The sequence below is a fragment of the Diospyros lotus genome, chromosome 8 (assembly GCF_014633365.1).
Source record: "Diospyros lotus cultivar Yz01 chromosome 8, ASM1463336v1, whole genome shotgun sequence".
In the NCBI taxonomy this organism is placed as follows: domain Eukaryota; kingdom Viridiplantae; phylum Streptophyta; class Magnoliopsida; order Ericales; family Ebenaceae; genus Diospyros; species Diospyros lotus.
In genome coordinates this window covers 10,146,504-10,163,776 of record NC_068345.1, presented here as the reverse complement: position 1 = coordinate 10,163,776, position 17,273 = coordinate 10,146,504, and the positions used below count along the sequence as shown (strand labels likewise).

The 17,273-nt window shown below is 37.1% G+C and overlaps 1 protein-coding gene across 1 annotated transcript; it reads left to right on the top strand.

Moving 5' to 3' along the window:
- Positions 1-10,797: 10,797 nt before the first annotated feature.
- On the top strand, positions 10,798-13,919 carry LOC127808510 (uncharacterized). Its single transcript, XM_052347084.1, has 3 exons — positions 10,798-11,017; positions 11,443-12,862; positions 12,974-13,919. The coding sequence occupies exons 1-3, from the start codon at positions 10,798-10,800 to the stop codon at positions 13,917-13,919; spliced, it is 2,586 nt and encodes an 861-aa protein (XP_052203044.1).
- Positions 13,920-17,273: the final 3,354 nt, after the last annotated feature.

The window sequence follows — 17,273 nt, the reverse complement described above, 5'->3', positions numbered from 1 at the left end:
ACCCAAGGAGAAAGTGTCAATAAGGATGGTACCTGTCACTCACATAAATAAAAATGCAAAATAATAGAATTGGAAACCCCCGACAAGGGTACAAAAATAACATACATATCTGTGGTAAATCTGTGTACATCAGGGTCATATATACATAATAAATCTCAAAATACACTGATTTGACCCGTACATAACAAAACAACAGAAGCTGACATCAAAAGAAGCCCTGAACTCTAGACTACTCTGTACACGTCTCAGCTCAGCACTCAGACTCCACTAGGCCTGACATTCGCTCTAGCCTTGCTCCTGCCTAGAATGATGCAAGCAAAGTGAGCCACAAGGCCCAGTAAACAATATAAAATAATTGGAAGCTGGAATAACTAAATTGAATAGCTGAACTGAAACATAAGATGGTGAGACATGAAAAGATAACTAAATCTCACCATCGCATATTTGAAATATACCATACTCATGGAAAACTAAAACTCACTAAAAACTGGCATGAGCCATGATATCACATGCAATATACTGCTAACACCCACAATAAACTGATGTGGGGCTCTAAAATATCATGCAACTGAAACATGAATCATGCTTATATAATAAATACATAATTAGGATGCATACAATACATAAATAACCTCCGGAGCCAATAATCCCCACACTGATTTGATCTGTGGGGTTCACATACCACACAAGCCCGGGCCCTAATAGTTCATCGGCTAACTAACGTGTGTATGCCCCAGCGGAATAATCCGCAGCAGACTTTACCCACTTAGCACAAAATATAGGTGCACTAATCTTGATAATAATAATGTATGAATAAACCCATGCTTGCACACCTCATCGTGAACCCATGCATGTATAGTAATCTTAGACTTTAACCATGCATTTAATCGTACATAAATAAGATAGCATGCTCTAATCATGTAAAATGCTCCATAAAATATCTCATATAATTCTCTTGCATTTATATAAATCATGCGTGTAATGCATAGTCGAATATGGAGATTTTCGTAAAGCATATTCGAACATGGGTGCATTGTTTAAAAAAAATGGAAGTTAGACAATTTTGACATCCCTCGGTATTTTGGACATAACTCTCTCATCTGAAATCCGATTGAGTTGATTAAAGACTCTATAAAAAGACAAGAGGAATATATATAACTTATATGTTTTAAGTTTTGAGATATTCGGACTATAACAAGGTCAAAATTGAGTTTCAAAGTGAAAACAGAGTGCTGGAATTGACTATAATTTTACTGTTCATCATTCTCTTGGCAGAACCGAATTTAAAACTCCACCATCTCTAAAACCCTATCAAAAATAGCATCATCCCCAATGAGATAGGCGTAAAAAAGACCCCTTGGACCGGTTATGACAAAGTTTAACCACAAAACGAGATCAAACGAAACTTTTGATACAAAATGATATATTTACATATACATATATATAAGTGGAAAAACATAGCTATATGGATGAGGATGCTTGCCTTTTCTTTTGCCTTTTCTTGCTTCTAACTTGCTAATAAACCACCTAAGCTTGCTTTTCCACCATCCTTTCTTGCTAACTCATGAAAAGACAAAGAAACAAAGATGCCCAAAAACTCTCTACTTCCTGTGCGTATTCCTTCCTTTGATGGCCGAAGTTATCACCACTACCTCATCTCTCTCTTAGATGAACACATATACATGGGCTCTTTGGGTGCAAATAATTCACATACAATGATTCCAAAAACAACAATCTCACATGTTTTGAAGCATTAGGAAGCTAGAAAAAGGAACTTGGCAGTCCAACTCACGCGCACAACTCTTTGCCTCCACACAAATAAACCCAAATCACTTTTATAATATAACCCACTTACACCATACTGCCATCCAAATACATACACCACATAATTAACTCAATAGCATAATTTATTTATTTAATAATCTCCACATATTACATAAATCACAATATACTCTTACACTAGATATCACAATATCTTTGGGGCGTTATAATTCACAACCACAACCATTCTACACAACTTTAATAAGTAATGTCAACACAAAAATACTTTTAAAAAATAAAACAAATATAAATCAAAATCAATACCTTGAATACTTGTTGGAGAGAGAAACTTCTTGTGAATGCGGCTTCAATGAGGTCGTTGTGATGATTGATGAAGAAGTTAAATGACCCAACAAGTAAAAGATTGAATGTGGGAAGAATGGTTAAGTTTGATGGTTTCGACAATTGAGAGAAAAAAATAAAAGCGTGAATATTGGAAGAGAAGAGAGAGGGGAAAAGTAAGTGAAAGAGATAAGGGTATTTTGGTAAATAAGACTAAAGATAATGTGAGCTTTTCATTTTAAAATCTCATTAAGAGTATTTTAGGTATCTTACATAAAAGTGGTTATAGAGTGCAATTAGTTTGTTTGATTATACATAAAGATTTTTTTTATGTGAAGTGGTTAAAAACAAATCTATTATATTCATTTAGGTTAATTATGAATTCATCCCCCATTTATTCACATTGCATTTGTGAATAAATGGGGCATCCCCCATTTATGGAGTGCAATTAGGTTAATTATGAATTCATCCCCCATTAATTATATTCATTTAGGTTAATTATGAATTCATCCCCCATCTATTATATTCATTTACGGAATACAATAAAAAAAAAAAAAAGGAAGTTTACTTAAAAGAAAGCGAAGGCCGCCGGCAACTGCAAATCACCTTTCACGGAACAAGGCTGGTGATGGAAAGCACATTAAGCGGGAGAGAGGGACAACATTAAGCTACTACTTTCTAAGTTCTGAGAAATTACAATTTATGAAATTACAAGAGTTAAAGGGCAGGTGCAAATCCACTTTGTCCTCCCTTAAAACATTGGGAACTCCAGGATATTTTATTCAAAGCAGCAAGGTGTTCCATGTGTAAACAACTCATGTCTCACACGTAAATAAGCAATGCACACTTCAGTATCCATACTTGACATGCTTAGCTAAAGGTCTGATACCATTGATCTTCGGTAGCAATGCCATTTCTGTTTTGAAATGAATTTGTTTATATTATTAACCTCCAAATATTTCAAGAATCCTACATCTGCAAAGTACTGGAGGCAATCATTGATCCTATAACCTTCACACACAATATAGTATCTGAAGGGTCGCCTTAATGAAAATGATGATTATTAAATGATTGCGGAAATGGAAGAGTAAACTAAAATCATCACAGGAATGGAAGAGAACCAAAATTTGATTCAAGATACGGATCTACTTCTTCCTCTCCTTACGTTCCTTGTTTTTTTTTAATTATATGTAAAAGGTGAAGAAAAGAGAGTAGCATTTAAGGATAAGGTAAAAGCTAAGAAGGATATGAAAATGTGTACAAAATTGGGTAAATAAATAGATGATATATGTCAAATTTAAATATAAATACATATATATGGATACGGGAAAATAACAAAAAAGGTAAAAGATGAACCTAGTGCACTAAGGCTCCCACATAGCAGACTCTTGGGAAGGTCAATTGTACGCAGACTTACTCTTAAATAAAAAGGCTATTTCATGACTTACAACCTGTGACCACTAGGTCACGATGGAGCAACCTCACTGTTGACCAAGGCTCGCCTTTGGATACAGGAAAAATTTTGATTAATAGTATTCATACACATAATAATCATAAAGCACTGAAAACATTGAAACAGTATCACAAATCTAATATGAAATATTATCCAATCTATAATAATAACTCATTCAAAAATATTGATAAATACAACTAATCTAATAAAGAAACTATTAAATCTTATGTATAGAGCATTATCATCAACAGCGCCTTATACGAACCAATGTCAGGTTCCTAGACCTGACATAGTCTTTAGGTATTTAGGAAGAAATCAAGAAAGAGAGAGAGAGAGAGTGAGGAAGAACAAGAAAGAACTGAGAGAAAGAGGAAGAGAGAAGTTTTTGGAGAGAAAGAATTCTATTATTTCACAATCAATTCCCAACCTCCAAGTAGTAGTCTATTTGTAGGCCTTCTAGCTTACAGTTGCAACTCTAACTGAAAGGTACAAATTGTAACAGTAGCAAAAATATTATAATAAGGTACAATGTAGTAATTACAATAAGCTGTAATTATTATTATTATAACTCTAGGGTCGTTACATTTCCCTCTCCTTAAAATATTTCGTCCCAAAGAAATCTCAATAGCTAGGCCGCCCTCAAAAATTGCTTAAGATAATCCCCAAGTGGTATGGTTTGGATGCAAATGAGACCACTGTACCAAAACTTGGGTAATGGGTAATGTATTCTGATAAATCACACATTTCTACATGACAGCTAAGGGTTCAATTTCCATTGCAAGATCTTCATATGTAGGAGGAAGATTAGTGCTAGTGGCTTCATTAGGTCCCACTGATGTTCTTAGCAAGGATATGTGGAAAACAAGATGGATATTCACATTAGTTGGCAACTACAAATGATAGGTCACCAGCCCAACCTTGCCACAACTAGAAAAGGCCCATAGTATTTAGGACTCAATTTAGAGGCAGGGGCATGAGAAAATGAATGTTGCTGAAAACATTTCACCCTCAAGTAAACCATATCACCCACATCAAATATTCTCAGTTCTTTTTCTGTCAACACACTACTTCATACGGTTTTGGGCCGTGGCTAACTCCCCCTCAATTAGTGTTAGTGTGTCCTACTGTACCCGTATTCTTTCCCCCAAGTGACCGGTACAGTAACAAGTAATATAATAATGAATAAAGTATAATTCCCATAAGGATTAGCTTTTGATCCATACTTTAACTACTATTGACTTTAATAAAACACACAAAATAAAAAATTACTCACTGTAGGAATTTTATTAATTAAAACTGAATGACTAACTAAAAACACAAAATAACTCCTTGGATTTTTAAATGCAGAAATCTAATGCACTAGGGTTCATGAATCCACCATAGTTCTTTAACTGGTTTAATCTTTCAGTGATCAGGTTTTATAATTCTTGCTTTGAACTAAAAATCGATGATCCTAAGTTAATCAAAAGCCTCTCTCGATGGTCAATCGAATATATGCTTACATATGAGATTAATTATCTCTAATTAATCTGCAAGTATACAAACATGCATTTATCCACAATGATCATTTAAATAAGATTTCACAAGGCATAATGGTATCTCTACCTATTATCGAACCTTATGTCGTTTATTACCAAGTGTTAATCTATATTAAATCTCTTGAAAGTAATATAAATCATAAACACGTTTTAATGGCGGCCAAGCATCAAAATGGAATTAGTGCATAACAAACAATCAACTTAAAAGACAAAAATATGATCAAACCCAAATACTTTTAATTAAACCATCATTAAACTAGGTTTCATCAATCACCTTAGCCACAAGGTACTTAGCCTAACATAGTTTCAACCAATGAAAGAATAATAAAAATGGAGTTCATGATGTGGGATAGAAGAAAGAATAGAAAAATACAACCAAAACTGAAGCTCTTCAAGAAAATCCCTTGCTTCCTTCCTCGACTTGCCTTCCTCTTCGTCAACCGCCTCTCAATCCTCCAAAAACCAGTCTTTTATAGTGGTTTCTAGGTCTTCAAAGTCGTGCCCCTTGAAAGAGCCTACCTCTACTTGATTTGGAAGGAAACGGGCTTAAAATGACCTTTTCGCAATGTTCTATGCCTTACTACGGCCTTACCACAAAATGCATGTCGTGGTAGGACTGTGAGCCACATAATACTTTTCCAACCATGGCCTTACAACAGAATGCTTTTCGCCATAAGGCCGTGAGCCACAAAAAGTTTAAATAGCCACTACCCTACCACAGTATGCTTTGCGTGATAACACCGTGAGCCATAGAAAGGAATTCTTACCACGACTCTACCACGCAATGCTTTGCGCGACAACACTGTGAGCCATTTCTCCTTGATTTCCAACACTTCAACAATGACGTCCTCCTTTCAATGCTTTGCGACCTCATCAACCTCAACCCCGAGTGGACCTTTAACCTTGCCTTTAATGCCTAGTTTAGCTCCAAAAAATGCAACAACATTATCACTTTTTCCTCCAAATGTCTTCAACACATGCTTCACACCTACATGGCGAAATATTAAAAAAATTAAAATAGAAATCGTGCTCATTAATAGAATAAATGCTAAGTTCATTGGCTTAATCTAAGTGTATAAAAAACACTTATCGTACACCCCCAAACATAGACTCTTGATCGTCAAGAGCAAGACTATCGACTCAAATATATCACCCTTCAAGTAGAGAATAGTTAGCACCTCAAAATCACTTACAAGTTAGATAGTCTTCCAGTTAGTCTCAGATTTTAGTATCATTTATAATTCACACAGAGTTTTCTAGTAATGTTACACAAATATTTTGGACTTATTCCATGTTTTGACATGTGTGTGTGCACGAATCCTGTCAAGTACAATATCATGCATAAGGTTGCTAGAATCTCGACCCTTTGATGGTCCTGTACACTTTCCCACTCGTGATATGCACTCCACCCCCAAACTTGGTCTTTTCATTCAATCCTTAAGTGCCCTATAGGTGCTCTCAATCACTCTTTTCTAGATGACCCTTGTAGCGAGCTTTCAGCCGATGACTCCCAAGTCAGATGACCACGAGGCACTAGGTTTTAAGATACCCCAACGGACTTAATCACTTGAGTCACTAGTGTAACGACCCGTTAGTAGGTCTAGAAGTTTATTAATATTTTAATTGTGAAAATTTGGAGATTTGCTCTATTAAATTGAATGTTGGGAAATATTCTTATGTGTCAAAATTTATGTATTTAAATTCATGAATTGGGTTGCCCATTTGGGCCAAGAGTTTAAGGTCCATGAATGTGATGGGTTTAGAGAAATCCCATGGGCCTAAAATGAATTGGGCAATTAGTAAAGTGGGCATGGGCATTATATATATTTATATATATATGTGCATATCTTGATGTTGCAAAATTTATATAAATAAATGATGTATTAAATTAATGGATTGGTCTTTGGAAACTTGGGTTGAGCCCAAGGGGAGATTTTGTATATTGCAAGTGTTGTATGGTTGTGAAGCCCATTGGGCTTAATGTTATGTTGAGACCCTTTTGGTGGGCTAATGGAAATGGGCCATTATAATTAATTGAGCCAATGAGTCGGGCTTGGGCCCATATAAGTGTATGAGTGGATTTTTGAATTGGGCTTAGGCCCATGTGTAAAATATTAAAGATGGAATTTAATAAATGAAAAAATATATATATTTGTATTTTGTGGATTAAAAGAAAAGAAGAAAAGAATTGTAAAATGCAAAATGACCCAATGGTCCTTGCTTTATTGAAAAAAGGTGAGGGCAATTAGGGAATTTTATAATGAGGTTGAATAAAGAAAAGGAGAAAGATAAGGAAAATGAGAAATTTCAAAAATGGGCATTTGATATTTTGAATTGTGTGAGTGGACAAAAGGGTAAAATTGGCCAAGGGAGTGGTTGGAAAGTTGATGGGCAACCATTCCTCCCCCATGCTTTCTCTTCTTTTGCTTCTTTCTCCATTCTTTTCGTCATCTTTCTTCTTCCCTTCGGCAGAAACTTCTTCTTCTTCTTCTTCTTCTTCTTCTTCTTTTCTTCTTCTTCTTCTTCTTCTTCTTCTTCTTTTCTTCTTCTTCTCCATTTTGATGTCCATGGAAGCTTGAAGTGAAGTTGCAGCTGGGTGCATTCTTCTCCTTGGATTTTTCTTCATCAAAGGCAAGTTCTTCTTGCATTTCTTTTTGGTTATGCAAGTTCTCTTACCTCCTTGTTTCGTTTTGGAGGTAAGCTCTCATTCTAAATGCAAGTTATTATTCCTCCAATGTTGTTTCATTGCAAGTTCATGTTGATAATCCTTGTTAATGTAAGCCTTGGGTTCTTTTTCTCTTGGGTCAAGTTGGTTTCCTTCTTGGTTCCATTGTCTTCGAATCTTCTATTTTATTAGAAGATCTAATCATGAGCTTATATTGATTGGTGGATTATTTTCTCATTTCGTTAAACTCTTGTGTTTTATCATTGATGGGTCTTTTTGAGAGTTTTCGTTAGGGTCTAGTTCACCCTAAATTCTCAAAGGAATGACACTTGATTGATTAGCAATGTTAGAGAAGCAAGGTTTGGTGTATCTTGCTTGGGATGTTGAGTTTTGGGGTTATCGTTGTTATTTTTAAGTTTCAGGCTTCTGTTAGTCGATCAAGTACTTCAGTCGGTCAACCAAATATGTGTTTTGTTCTTCAGTTAGTCGACTAAGTATTTCTATCGGTCGACCAAGTAAGTGTTTTGTTCTCAGTCGGTCGACCAAGTGATAATATAAGCTTCTGTTAGTCGACCAAGTAATTCAGTCGGTCGACCAAGTGTTTTAGTCGGTTGACCAAGTGGGCTGTTAGTCGACCAAGTGATTTTAGTCGGTCGATCAAGTGATAATATAAGCCTCTGTTAGTCAACCAAGTGTTTCAATCGGTTAACCAAGTGATTTTAGTCGGTCGACTAAGTGATAATTTAAGCTTCTGTTAGTCAATCAAGTGTTTTTACTCGGTCGACCAAGTCCCTATTTAGTCGACTGACTCTTCTTCATCGGTTGACTAAGTCCTCAGTTGGTTGACTAACTCTTTCATTCGATCAACCAACAGAATGCATTAATTCTTTCGTTTTGGTCTGATTCTTTTCTAATGCTTGTAACTCTTCCCCAAAGCTCTTGTGATGTTTTAGTTGGCTTCAAAAATCATCTCGTGGATATGTAAGCGTCCCAAAAATGGGGAAGTTAATTAATGGTGGGAATTAAAAATGAAAATCATGGGTTTTTAATGGTAAATTCATATAATCAACTTGTGGACCTCGAGAAATAGTATGAAGATGAATCCCAATAAATAATGCTAAATCACGTGGTAAAAATACCATTAGCTCATGTGAGGATATAATCTTGAAATGTCTAAGTGTGCATGATGATCACGATGAGAACATTTCTAATAATGAAGCATGTCGATATGTTTACTTGAAAACCTTTATGAGCATTGCATGGTATTATTATTTATGGTATGGAAATGAATCTCAATGAATGATGCCAAATCATATGATGATAATATCATTGGCTCATGTGAGGATATAATCTTGAAATGGCTAAGTGTGCATGATGATCATGATGGGAACATTGCTAATAATGTAGCATGTTTGATATGTTTCCTTGAAACTTACATGAGCATTACATGATATTATTGTTTGCACACTTATTATTTTGCGCGGTGGCTATGTATCGCGAGGTGAGAAAAGGATATCCTAAAGAGCGTCTGACGCAGGTAAGGTGGCCATAAACCCGGTAGGCGATGCTTAAGCCAAGTTAATGGCTAAATGATTTTTCTATGTATATGTATACATGCATGTGAATAAGAGGCCTTGAGGGCCGATATGCTGCATGGAAAATTATATATTCATGAGAAATGAAGTGATGCATAAAATGCATGATGACTATGGCATGGGAATGAGCATAATGATTGAGAAATAAAATGATGCATGAAATGCATAATTAGAATGGCATGGAAATGATCATAATGATTGAGAAATGAAATGATGCATGAAATGCATAATTGCAACTGTTAGAACAGGTAGGTTCTATGGCACACACCAAGAGGGGGGGTGAATTGGTTATTTTAAAAACTTAAATGATAGAACATTAATATAAAAACTTTTTGATACAGATTGAGGATTTAGAGTTTTAAAGCGTAAACCATAAAAATGACAAATGAACAAAGATAAATATGAGAACCGAGGAGGAATAATGAAATGCTTGGAAAGATAAATATATCAAAGAACACAAGCATAAGAAAACACAAGGATTTATAGTGGTTCGGCTTAACCAAGCCTAATCCACTACCTTAGCTCCTCACTAAGGATTTTTCAAACCATCCACTAAAACCCCCTACTTAAACCAAGTAGGTCCTCTAGTCCAAGACTAAGAATTACAACCTCTTGCTTATATAAGCAAGCCCTCTAGCACCTAGCTAGGAATTACAGCCACTTGCTTTAACGAGCAAGTCTTCTAGCACAAAGCTAGGAAAGTAAGAGTGATACAAATGTAAACGAGATGCTAAGAGTGGGCACTCTTAGTTACAAGTTCTCTCACAATAAAAACAAGGCTTGAATGAATTAATACAAGTTAAAATCAAAGCCTTGAAGAGAGAAAAAAATTGAAGCACAATCACTGTAAATACAAACGAGTAACAGTAAGCTCAAATTAATTCATTCCCGTCCATTAGCCTTCTCTTGATCTCCTTGATATGTATATATAAGCTTCCCACAATATTGAAGAGAAATAAAGCCGTTTGTGACCGTTGGAGAATGAGAAACTAGCCGTTGGAGATTGAAAAACTAGCCGTTGTAAGTTTCTGTAAAACACATAGTCGACAGATCAAATAGGTTAGTCGACTATTTTATCAAATAAAACTAGCCATAGTCGACAGACAGAAAAGCATAGTCGACTATCTTATAACACAAAAATCTCATAATCGACAGATACATATGCATAGTCGACTATTGCAAAAATGTGAAGAAAATTTTGAATTTACAGAACAAAAATAGTCGACAGATGAAATAGCATAGTCGACTATCCTTTCACAATAGTCGACAGACACAAAAATAGTCGACAGATGCAAGATATAGTCGACAGATTGAAGAAGCATAGTCGACTATCCTTATGCATAGTCGACAGATTGAAGCACATAGTCGACAGATGAAGAAGATTTTCAACAGAATGAATTTTGAAAACATTACAACATATTTAGATTTCTTTAGTTTAAGTAAATGTCCTCATTTTTAGGATCTCAAGTCTCAACCCTTGAGGCTCAGGCAGCACCCGGCTCGGACAGCAGCACGGGAGTTGGCGCAACTGGCGAGAGTTCTCAGCAACCCGATAGCAGTGACAAGCAAGCTGCGCCAAGTGAGGCCCCAACCTACCAAGCAGTGCACCAGCAGGCGCCATCTGGGGCCCCAGCCCAGCACCAGCATGCACAGTCAGCCCACAGTACAGCCACAAGGGGCCAGCCTAGCCCAGCATGATGAAGCCCACCAGACCTGGCCCATCACAAGCCCAGTCCAGCAGGCCTATCAGCCCATTTCGTCCAGCCATCAGATGAAGACCAAGAGCCAAGTCAGTTCACTTGATCTGGCTCCTTTAATAGATACATAATTGCATACATTATGTGTTTCCTTTAATTGCTCTTTTATTTTCAGCATTCATGTATCTCTTTATTTCCAGCATTATTGCTTGCATTCATGTAGTTGCTTAAGTTACATTCTCTGCATTCATGTACTTAGGCATCTAAGGGGTCATTGCCAGCCACTATATAAGGCTTTGATCTCCTTTCATTTGAGGCTAATGAAAAATCAAAAACGTAACCAGTGAAGTGTTCTTCACAATCCCGATTTCTACCTTCTATCCTGTGATAGTTAGGCAAAAATCACCTTTTCGGGAACCAGGGCATCCATCATTGGTGCTCTCGTTGAGAGTCTGCCCACAGTCTCTTTTCGAAGCTCGGTGCTTGGAAGACGTTTCCAGAAGTTGTCTATCCAACGGTCATCCAACAATGGCGGGAGGACAGACGCACAAGGACCGTATTGAGAATTTAGAGAACATGGCCAACACCATGGACGAAAAATTCTCATGGTTGGAGCGGACGCTACAAAATCTGACCATCTTGGTGGAGCAGCAACAGGCGCCAAGGCGCAGTAGTAGCCGTTCATCTTCCCACAGGCGACGATCTGTTGCATCAGCAAGCCACAAATCTGAATCGGGCTCTGATGGTGAATTCAAGACAGACGCACGAGGCGGCAATTGGAATCCCACAAGCACCAACCGGCCAGCCTTCAAACCACGCCTACAATTTCCCACATTTTCGGGTGAGGATCCTATCTCTTGGCTCAACCGTGCCAATTTATTTTTCAAGTCACAAGACATGAGCAGCAAGGAAAAGGTGGAGTATGCCGCCTATTACCTTGAGGGCGAGGCGAGCCATTGGTGGCAGTGGCTGTCATGCACCTATGACAACCAAGGCAGGGGCATCCGTTGGAAGGATTTCGAAATGGAGGTACGCACCCGTTTTGGCCCTACCGGCTTTGTGGACTACGATGAAGTCCTATCAAAGATGCGGCAGACAGGATCCTTGAGGGACTACCAGCGTGAATTCGAAAGGGTGGCCACACAAGTCGAAGATTGGCCAGAGAAGGCCTTGATCGAGGCATTCATTGGGGGCCTATTTCCGGATATTGCTGCAGAAGTCAAGCTCCACCGACCCACCACGATGCGCCAAGCAATTGAAATAGCTCGGCTGAAAGATGATCAACTGCGCGCCACGCGCAAGGCAATGGCATACAAAGGGCCAGCCATGGCCGGATCTAGTTCTGGGGCGCCCAAACCCAAGCCACCACTTGCACCACAACCCGCAACCAGCAAGCGCATACCACCAGGCGTCAAGCGCCTATCATGGGACGAGATGCAGAAGAGGCGTGAGCAAGGCCTCTGTTTCAACTGCAACGAAAAATTCACCCCGGGCTACAAGTGCAAGGTGGCCCAATCATTTCTGATCGAAGTTGAAGAGCCACCAGAGGAGGAGGAATATGAAGAGTCAGACCCACAAATGCCTTATGACATGCCTGCAGCCAACAGCGGGGTGGAGGCCGAGGATCTGCCAGAGGTGTCCCTTCATGCGCTGGTAGGATCCACTGGGCCACACACCATGCGGGTGACAGAGATGCTCAAGGGCAAAGTTGCCAGCCTGCTGATCGACAATGGCTCAACCCACAACTTCATCAGCACCAAAGTAGCCCACAAGTTACAAATTCTGACTACCATCATTGAGCCATTTGAGGTGTGAGTCGCTAGCGGGGAGCGCCTGGCATGCACACAGCAATGCAAGGCAGTAAGTCTTAAAATCCAGCACATCTATATTTCTGTTGATTTATATGTCATACCCTTGGCCAGAGTAGACATAGTGCTGGGTGTACAGTGGTTGGCCCAACTGGGCAAAGTTATCTTTGATTACAAGCAGATGGCCATGGAGTTCACTTTAGGGGGCCGACAGGTTCGCCTATCCATGCAGCAGGGCACTCCTAGGGCAGTAGAGGTGAACGTGGTGCAGAAACTGATTAGGGCTGGCAGTGAGTGCTATGCCATACAGATAGCATCACAGCCACGCGCATCCGACAGTTTCCAATCCACCGATGTACCGCAGCTACCCACAGATGTTCAGGTGGTCTTGGCTAAATTCCCCACAGTGGTGCAGGAGCCTACAAACCTGCCACCAAGCCGGCCTTTCGACCATCGCATCCCACTCTTGGATGAGCAACCCATCAACGTTGCTCCCTACCGTTATGCCCACCATCAAAAAGAAGAAATTGAGAAGCAAGTCAAGGAGATGCTTCAGAAAAATCTAATACGGCCTAGTACCAGTCCTTTCTCATCACCAGTTTTGCTAGTCAAGAAGAAGGATGGGACATGGCGCTTCTGTACAGATTACCGAGCCCTCAACAAAGCCACAGTTAAGGACAGATTTTCGATTCCAGCCATTGATGACATGCTAGATGAGCTAGCAGGATCCACCATTTTCACCAAGTTAGACTTGCGGGCAGGCTATCATCAAATCAGGATGCACTCGGGAGACATACACAAGACAGCATTTCGCACGCATCATGGGCACTACGAGTACATGGTCATGCCCTTTGGCCTGTGCAACGCACCATCCACATTTCAGGCGGCCATGAATCACATTTTCCAGCACATGCTACGTAAGTTTGTGCTAGTATTTTTCGATGATATCCTGGTTTATTCGAAGACTAGGGACCAGCATTTGCAGCACTTGGAGCAAGTCTTGAGCATACTGGCCCGAGAAAGTTTCTACATCAAGCTGTCCAAGTGTGCTTTTGGGTAAATGTCCTCATTTTGTTTAATTTATATTTTACCTTCCATTTACTTTAATACATAAATGTAAATAAGAAAGTACCCCCCATTTGGATTCAATAAAAATATCAAAAAAATCAAAATCCATTAGAATAAAAAAGTAGAATTTGGATTTTAGTAGGAACTTAGGATTTTGCGATTTTATCACCTCCAAGATATACACTTTTCATCTCTTGAAAAATTCGTTAAAAATCATTTTATCACTAATGAATGTTAGTTATTGAATTACCGGGAGTTAGTTTTCTAAAAAGAAACCATTTTCATATATGTCTCCTTATAAGGTGCTAGGCTTCCAGACTTAGAAAAATATTGAAGCGTTATCAAAACGAGTTTCAAGACATGATGCATGAACTAAAGGATTTTTCATACGATTAAGTTTCAAACCAAAACCTTTCATGCATGTTTCAAAATATGAAAGCTTATTCTGAAGAATGAGATTAACATAAATGATTTTTCATACTTAAGATTGAATTTTCATCAAACACATTTATGTTCAAGTTGGTCTTTTGCCTTAGAACAATTTAGCTCTATGTTGACCAACGACTTCAAAGCTAATTTGAAAATCATTTTAGGAGATTCTTTTAAGACTAAAAACTTGACTTTGCAAATCTCTAACTAAAATAGAAAATCATAAATCTTTTTGTTTAAGTTTTTAAAATAACCAATTCACCCCCCCTCTTGGTGTGTGCCATAGAACCTACCTGTTCTAACAATTGGTATCAGAGCCTAACTTTTTATTTCAAGGTCTAACAACCTAAGGAGAGATCCATGGCTCTTTAGGAAGGTTATCCTACTAATGTGGCACCGTATTTTGATGGCTCTTATTATGATTTTTGGAGAAAAAGAATTTGTATTTTCATGACATCCATCGACTGTTATTTGTGGCATATTGTGGAAAATGGTTTTGTTTTAAAACCAAAGATGGAATGGGATGATCGTGATAAAATGAATTTTTCTTTAAATATTAGAGCTATGCATATTTTACAGCATGCCCTAAGTGATGATATTTATGTTAAAGTTTCTAAATGCTCCAATGCTAAAGATATTCTAAACACTCTTGATTCATTATATCTTTCTAACAAATGTTGTGAGCAAGTTGATGAAAATTCACAGGTTGAAAATTCATTGAATCATCAACAAATAGAGGAGAAAGGAAGTTCCTGTGCCTCTGGTGAAGAAAGCTCAAACATGTGTTTCATGGTAAATGAAGAAGAGGAGGTAACCTCTACTTCTACTCTTGTTATTAATATTGATCATGAGTCTAGTTCTTCGTATGCTTATAATGATGACATTGAGAATGATTTTTCAAATGAAGAGTTATTAAATGCTTTGAATGATTTATATGAAAATTTTGAAAATCTATGTTTGAAAAATAAAACTGTTCAAAAGAAATTAGATTTATTGTCAAAAGAATTGGAAGTTTTAAAATCTAAGAATGAATATTTGATTACTTCCAATAAAGAATTATTAAAGGAAAATGTTTTGGAAGAATTTGAATTGAAATCCTCAAACAGTGCATTAAATGAGAAATCCATTTTAAAAGAGGAGATTACAAATTCATGTGATCATGAACTAGGTATTCAAAATTTCAATAGTCAAAGAGCTAATGTCAAAAGCTCACCTTCACAGACCTCTCATGATGTTAAATGTTTTTACTGTTGCAAAAAAGGCCACATTGCATTTTGTTGTCCTTTTAAAAGGAAATCATCTAGTGGTCCTAATTTGAAATGGATTCCTAAGGGAACTAAGGTGTATACTGTTTCTCATATTAAACCCCAAGGATCCAAGCAAGTTTTGATACCTAAAAACTCTCATTTTAAGAGGAATGTGCATAAGGATAAGAAGCAAACAATTTTCATAAAGAGGAAACGTAAGTCCTTTGCTTCACATCCTAACTATTGGTATCATGTTTTTAACAAAGATTTTATAAGGAACTATCCCAAGGTTCTTAAACAGGTATGGGTTCCAAAGGGAACCTTTTATGCTAACAGTGGTGATCCCAAGGTGGTTTGGGCACCAAAGGCTTGTGGATAGTTATTTGTGCAGGTTGCTTGACATCCAAATGAACTTTAAAGAGAAATTCTTGTGGATGAGTCAAGCATGAAGGAAAAGGGGATGAAAAGAGATTCAACCCAAAAGATGTATTGTCATCCAAGAGTAAGATTTTATTAATTAAAATCTTGGTGGTACATTTCTATCACTAAATTCTCTATGTTTAATAATTTTGATGATTTTGAATTATAAGTGTGCCATTATGATTTTGTTGAAAATTTTCTATTCATAATGTCAAATATATTGGTTTCTCAAAATTAAAGGATATTTATAGTGTTATGATATAGGCAGTGACTAAGGGGGAGAATAAAATTTGTTTCCCTAAATTTTGTGCTAGAAAATATTGTCTTGATAAATGGTCTTAAGCTCAACCTAATTAGCATATGTCAATCGTGTGACAAAAGATATTAAATATGCTTGAATGCCTAATCATGTGATGTATCTTGTCACAAAGCAAATGAAATGAAGATCATAGAAAACAGGATAGAAATTGTGCATAGACTTATTCTCATCTAGTATAAGAGAAATGCCTAGTATCATTCATCTCCTATCTATTTATCTATGGCATAATGAACTAAGTCATGCAAATATGAATATGCTTCTATAATCTATCCAAACATGATCTTATTGAGAAACTGCCTAAAGCTAAATATGAAAAATATTTGAGGCATCCATGAAAGGCTAACAAATAAGTATATCATTTAAGCCTTCAAAACTTGGCTATGTCATAAAAGACTAGGTCATGTGAGCATGAATGTTGTTGTCTATCTATCCAGCGTGATTTTGTTGAGAGATTTCCTAAGAACAAATATGAAAGAAACCACATTTGTGGTGCATGAATGAAAGGCAAATAAATAAGTTTATGCTTAAAAATGAGGGTTCAACCCTTAAGTCTCTAAGTTTACTTCATTTAGATATTTGTGGTCCTATGAGAACTCTAAACTTAGGTGAAAAATAATATGTGCTAGTTATTATGAATGATTACTCTAGGTTCACTTAATAATATTTCTTATATCTAAGAGTGAAACATTTAACCCATTTGAAATATTTTCAAAAGATAAAAGTATGTGTATTTCAAAAATTAGAAAGTGAACATGGGAATATTTTGAAATGAACAATTCAAGCACTATTGTGAAGAAAAATAATATTGGTCATAATTTTTTTTAGTGTTAGAACAAAATGAAGCAGTTGAAAAGAAAGATAGATCTTTACAGTAAATGGCTAGAATTGTGCTATGTGACAAAATTCCTTTTTATTCTAAGCCATTAACACC

What these genes read in the sequence shown, in the direction of transcription:
- LOC127808510 (XM_052347084.1), top strand. Translation starts at nt 10,798, where the DNA reads ATGTCCTCATTTTTAGGATCTCAAGTCTCAACCCTTGAGGCTCAGGCA. An exon ending in GCATGCACAGTCAGCCCACA is followed by an intron (nt 11,018 to 11,442) that starts GTACAGCCACAA and finishes ATCCTGTGATAG; the next exon opens with TTAGGCAAAAATCACCTTTT. An exon ending in ATCATTGAGCCATTTGAGGT is followed by an intron (nt 12,863 to 12,973) that starts GTGAGTCGCTAG and finishes ACCCTTGGCCAG; the next exon opens with AGTAGACATAGTGCTGGGTG.